The following is a 6,395-nucleotide window of genomic DNA, read 5'->3' as shown; positions in this document are numbered from 1 at the left end:
ACTCGCTTGAGCCCAGGAGTTGGAGGTTGCTGTGAGCTGTGATGCCATAGCACTCTACTCAGCTTGAGGCTCTGTCTCAAAAAAAAAAACAAAAAAACCCCAACCCTGGCCAAAAACTGCAAAAAGAACCACTGCTCTAAAGGATATACAAAGTTACTTACCATTGCTTATTAGTAAACATACCTCGTGAACCACTAACAGAATCATATTACAATACTAGTTTGTATATACACTTCATTATTACATACATTAATACATACACTTCATTATTTTTAATGGCTGTATAGTACTGTTATATGTGTATATTCTAGCTGTATGTATATTGATACTTCCCTTTTTTTTTTGGAGCTTTCAGCTGGGGCTGGGTTTGAACCTGCCACCTCCAGTATGTGGAGCCGGCACCCTACTCCTTTGAGCTACAGGTGCCACCCTGCATATCGATACTTCATTATTTTTAATACCTATATGGTATTCTACTATAATAAATTTATTTAATTATTTCTTTCATTAACGGACACTGGATTGTTTCCATTTTTTTCCACCCTTGTAAATAATATAATGAATCAGGTACTTATATACACTTGTGTCCATATTTATGTATGATAAATATTAAAGGTCAAAAGATAAGAACATTTAAAAATCCAGGATATATTTCCAAACTATACTTCAAAAATGTTTTACTCATGTATGCTCCCACCAGGAAGACTCAGAACTGCTTTTAGTCATTCAACAATTAATTGCTGATTTCCTACCATAAGCCAGGTGCTAGAATTTACGAGTTAATGATACACAGTTCCCGTCCTGAAGATACTTACTTTTTTTTTTTTTTTTGAGACAGACTCTCACTATGTCGCCCTTGGTCGAGTGCCATGGCATCATAGCGCAGAGCAACCTCTAACTCCTGGGCTTAAGCGATTCTCTTGCCTCAGCCTCCCAAGTAGCTGGGACTATAGGTGCCCATCACAATGCCCGGCTAGTTTTTTGTTGCAGTTTTCACTGTTGTTTAGCAGGCCCAGGCTGGGATTGAACCGTCCAGCTTTGGTGGTGTACATGGCTGGCACCCTACTAACTGAGCTCCGGTCGCTGAGCCATACTTACCTCTTAATTGTGGAAGAATGATAAATCAAACAACTGCACACTCAGTGCTGCTAAAAGAATGCACTAAATACAATGGCAATACAGAGGAGGGTGTATTTAATAAACTTTGAAGAGGGAGGAGAGGGATTAAGGGAAAGTATTGCACCAGAGAACTATAAGCAAAGTCATAAAGGAGGTTGAAGGGCAGAAGTGAGGGAAGGGCATGGCAACTACAAGGACTAGGACAAGTAAATTTTGGCGGTATAGGGAGAACATTAACAGCTGTTATAATCTATATCTGTAGAGGGAAGCCTTTAAAATCATAATTTTTTTCTTGATTTTTCTCTCTAACATCATGTGAATACACTCAAGTATTTAAAAACACATCTTTATTTATTTATTTATTTATTTAGAGACGGAGTTTCACTTTGTTGCCCTCAGTAGAGTGCCATGACATCACAGCTCACAGGAACCTCCAACTCCTGGGCTTAGGTGATTCTCTTGCCTCAGTCTTCCAAGTAGCTGGGATTATAGGTACCTGCCACAATGCCTGACTATTTTTTTTTGTTGTAGTTTGGCTGGGGCCGGGTTTGAACCCACCCTTGGGATATGGGGCCGGCGCCATAATCACTGAGCTAGTGGCTGCCCAAAGACACATCTTTAAACAAAAATATTTAGTAAGTAAAAAATAAACCTGTATATTTTACAATGTCATTGAATATAATAATGTTTTGACTACTAAAATACTATTGAAAAGGATAGTTTGATTTTTCCTTTTTTTGAAAACTCTTGCCCAGGCTGGAGTGCAGTGTCCAGATCATACTCTCAAATGCCTGAACTCAAGCAGTCCTTCTACCTGAGCCTTCTAAGCAGGAGGGACTATAAGCCTGTGCTACCATGCCTGGCTGATTTTCTTAAAACCTTTTTGTACAGACAGGGTCTTGCTACGTTGCCTAGGCTGGTCTAAAGCTTGTAGCCTCAAATAATCTTCTTGCTTCAGCCTCCCAAAGTGCTGGGATTATGAGAATGAATAAATGAGTCATCCTGCACATTTATTTAAAAATATTTTAGAGACAAGTTCTCTTTATGTTGCCTAGGCTATTCACAGGTGCACTAAAATCTTGAACTCTTGGGCTCAAGGTAGTTTCCTGCCTCAGCCTCTGAAGTAGCTGAGACTACAGATATATACCACTGGGCTTGGCTTCATCTTAACTAATTACATTTGTAATGACCCTACATCCAAATATTTATTTTTTGTAGAGTCCAGGGTCTTGCTATGTTGCTAGGCTGGTCTTAAACTTCTGGCCTCAAGTGATCCTCCCATCTTGGCCTCCCAAAATGCTCGGTTACAAGCATGAACCACTGTGCCCAGCCAGACTGGTTGATTTCTAAGAGGTAGCAGTGTAAATAGCAAGATAGGAAGTTAAAAAATGAAGACTTACTGTTAACATGTGTGTGTCTAATTCTGGAGGATCAATCAATCTAGCAACTGACTCCATGAACACAAAAAAAGCTATTACCATCAGAAAAAGTCCATTAATAAAGCCAGAGAGAATCTCTATTCGGCCATACCTAAAAACAAAGAATATTGTTTAGAAAAGTAAAATAACAAGTATTTTAAAAGTATAAACATCATTATTTTATAATGAGGAAACAAGTCAAGATTTTAAAACTACTAAATAATAATAATAATAGAAATTTACCCTTTTTTTTTGAGACAGAGTCTTATTATGTCACCCTTGGTAGAGTGTCATGGCATCATAGCTCACAGTAACCTGAAAATCTTGGGCTTAAGAGATTCTCTTGGCTCGGCACCTGTGGCTCAAGCAGCTAAGGCGCTAGCCACATACACCTAAGGTGGAGGGTTCGAATCCCCAGCCCGGGCCCGCCAAACAACGATGGCTGCAACCAAAAAAATGGCCGGGCGTTGTGGCAGGCGCCTGTGGTCCCAGCTACTTGGGAGGCTGAGACAGGAGACTCACTTAAGCCCAGGAGTTGGAGGTTGCTGTGAGTGTGATGCCATGGCACTCTACCCAGGGGGATAGCTTGAGGCTCCACCTCAAAAAAAAAAAAAAAGAGATTCTCTTGTCTCAGCCTCCCAATTAGCTGGAACTATAGGCACACACCCCCCTCCCCAAGCTCGGCTATTTTTTTGTTGTAGTTGTCGTTGTTTAGCTGGCCCAGGCCAGATTCGAACCCGCCAGCCTGAGTGTAGGTGATCGATGCCCTATCCACTGAGCTACTGGCACTGCCCACCATTATTTTAAATATATTAACACTGGAAGGTCTTTCCATACATATGCTTGTTAAAATTTTATATATAAATCAAAATCCTTCTTTAGTGATTCTCTTACAAAAAGCCTACCTAGGAGGGGTGGATGGGTGGAGGGAGGGTGATTGGATGGATCACCTCTATGGTTTATCTTTCAAGGGTACAAGTGAATCTTTCTAAAAGTAGAATATAAACATCGTAACACAATAACTAAGAAAATGACATAAAGTCTATGTTAACCAGTTTCATGAAAATATTTCAAATTGTATATGAAAACATCACATTGTACCCCATGATTGCATTAATGTACACAGCTATCATTTAATAAAGAAAAAAAAAAGCCTACCTAATTTTCCAGCAAGGAGCTTATTTCCCCTTCCCTTAAACTAAAGGCTTGATGCGATTTGTATCTCTATCATGGCATATAGATTCTGCTTTGTTCTAAAATTATTTGTAGTTTTGGTTCATCCATCTTTCAAAACAAACAGTTTATAAGAGCTGGTTTATTAATTTAGTGGATATTTTATCCTCTAAAATACCTCACATAAAGGGATTCTAGTAATTCAATTTGTTGAAAGGAATTATTTGCTTAATGAAAGGATATTTTCATGTATAGCTACTTGAAATTTTGAGTACTCTTTCTAACATAAAGATGTAAATGGCCAAGGACCTTCCATTGCCTTAAAGAAACATGTTGAGCAAAGACTTTAAGATTTTCTTTTTTTAGAGACAGTCTCACTTTGTCACCCTTGGTAGAGTGCCATGGCGTCACAGCTCACAGCAACCTCCAGCTCTGGGGCTTAGGTGATTCTCTTGCCTCAGCCTCCTGAGTAGCTGGGACTATAGATGTCTGCCACAATGCCCAGCTATTTTTTTGTTGCAATTTGGTTGGGGCTGGGTTTGAACCGACCATCCTCGGTATATAAGGCTGGTGCCCTACTCACTGAGCTACAGGTGCAGCCCACACTTTAAGATTTTAACTTAATTTGACTCCCTGCCTAAAAAGAGGATTTGTCAGGGAGTATAATCTTGAATTTACTGCCATTTAGTATTTATCACTGGTTGGTTCATAACCCATTGTCTACTTTAAAGAAAAATGAAGATCTAAAAACTATTTGTATTAAAAGTAACACAATTTATTCCATAAAAAGGAATTGGTACTTTATATTTTTATATTATGGTATGTCACCTTGATAGTCCATGTACCTACCCATAGGAGAAAATCCGTGTGGCTTTCCATCTACTCATCAGGGCCGCAAAAAGTCCCATGACTAAGGCAGAGCAGTCAAAGAGCATATGAAATCCATCTGAGATTAGACCCAGACTATTGGTCAGCACCCCATAGAATAATTCCACAAAGGTAAAAAGCTAAAAATGTTAAAAACAAAAAAATAGGAGGAGTATGTTGGAAATATGTCTCAATATTTATCAGAATTTAATCCTGAAGATTTTAATCTTTATTTTTTAATTATTATTATTTTTTTGCAGTTTTTGGCTGGGGCTGGGCCTGAACCCACCACCTCCGGTATATGAGGCCAGTGCCCTACTCCATGAGCCACAAGTGCCGCCAGATTTTAATCTTTAATTATACAAATCTTATATCAAGATCTGCTATAACTCTAATTCTTTAGTTATTTACACCAGAGACTTCATTTCATATAAATTGTAAGAAACTAAGACAAGTTATATATATTCATTTTATAAACTATTTAAAAGGAGACAATTCTGTTTATGTGTCTGTAAAAAATAACAAGGCTATATATAAAATTTAGCAATCAGTGGTCTTTAGTGAAATCCTATAAGGATTAGATAAAACTTCTTAAATACCACCATATTTGCATGTTTGAAAAAGCATACTAAAGCAAAACTTTGATATGCCTCAAAAACTCCTTGCTTTAAGTATTGTGAATATGATCCTGTAGTTCAAAAACTCATTTGCATAAGTACTGTGAATGTGATCCTGTAATTCTGTTACTGCTAACAGAAAATGTAAATTATAACCCAATTCTAATTATCAGAAATCTGTGAATTACTAAAATTATATTAGAACTGTTAAAATATTAAGCTTTTAAGATATGTCATTAATATTTAAAAATCTTACCAAATTTAAGCACAAGAAGTAAAAGATCTGCCTGGAGTCACTTTCCTCAAGAATTTGTTTTAGTGATTCCTTAATAAACCTAGGGATTGATTGAGAGCTGTGCTGGAAAGCATCACCCATGAAGTTATAAAGAGGTGTTCCTTCAGGAGAATATCCAATAAGGGTACCTTTCTGTCCTCTCTTAGAGGGAGACGATAAGATGTTGGCAGCTACAAAGAGAAAAAAAAAGAATATTGCAAAAGTTTTAAAAGTTTCAGATATCAAAAACCAACAAGGTAACTGTCAGTACTAAATGCAAACCTTGAATTTCCCAAATAAATAAATGATTTGACCATCAGAATCCAGAGAGAGAAATTTGTTAAAGTAAAAACAAGGGAGAATATGCTTACACAAAATGAAGAATACTGCACTCACTACCACTCCTCCAGATAGCACATGTTCAGTGCTTTCCTGGTGAGCTGCTTTGTTCATAGCCCGAAGCTGGTCTGTTATTGGATGTGTCCAAAAATTTCCAAAAAGCAGTGCACTAATAAAAATGGGAAAGGATCCATAGCGAGCACATTTGGAAGCTTCCATTTTGACTGAACAAATGGAATCCACATAGAAATCCAGGATCATGACAAAAAAGATAACTGTTGCAAAAGGCATAATGAGAGAAAACCAAGACTCGACTTTACTCTAGAAATTAAAAAAAGAAATCGTTAAGGCTATATGGATATAAAGTTCACATCTTACAAGATGCTTTTGTTAATCTTCTTAAATATAAACAGATAATTATATCATTCAGTACGTTTTATAAAACACCCAGACTTAAAAACTACAAGATAGTGGCACTTTCTCCCAGTATTCTCCAAAGGATTAAAAAACAAAAAAAGCATTGGTCAGGCATGGTGGCTTATACCTATAATCCCAGCACTTTGGGAAGCAGAGGTGGAAGGATTTCTT

General features: G+C 37.5%; 1 protein-coding gene across 2 annotated transcripts in view; it reads right to left on the bottom strand.

Annotated features, from left to right (window-relative positions):
* SLC30A5 (solute carrier family 30 member 5) overlaps nucleotides 1-6,395 on the bottom strand; it is a 43,220-nt gene that overhangs the window by 10,358 nt on the left and 26,467 nt on the right. For both annotated transcript variants that reach the window (XM_003785883.3, XM_023510896.1), the window contains 4 exons: nucleotides 5,840-6,128; nucleotides 5,451-5,659; nucleotides 4,560-4,717; nucleotides 2,520-2,649 (listed from right to left, as the gene is read on the bottom strand). In XM_003785883.3, coding sequence (XP_003785931.1) covers nucleotides 2,520-2,649; nucleotides 4,560-4,717; nucleotides 5,451-5,659; nucleotides 5,840-6,128 — 786 coding nt within the window. The remainder of the gene's footprint in view (nucleotides 1-2,519; nucleotides 2,650-4,559; nucleotides 4,718-5,450; nucleotides 5,660-5,839; nucleotides 6,129-6,395) is intronic.

This window comes from Otolemur garnettii, unplaced genomic scaffold (assembly GCF_000181295.1).
Source record: "Otolemur garnettii isolate 467f Iridium unplaced genomic scaffold, OtoGar3 scaffold00017, whole genome shotgun sequence".
Taxonomy (NCBI): Eukaryota; Metazoa; Chordata; class Mammalia; order Primates; family Galagidae; genus Otolemur; species Otolemur garnettii.
Note: the sequence above shows the minus strand (reverse complement) of the source record. Positions and strands in the feature narration are given on the sequence as shown.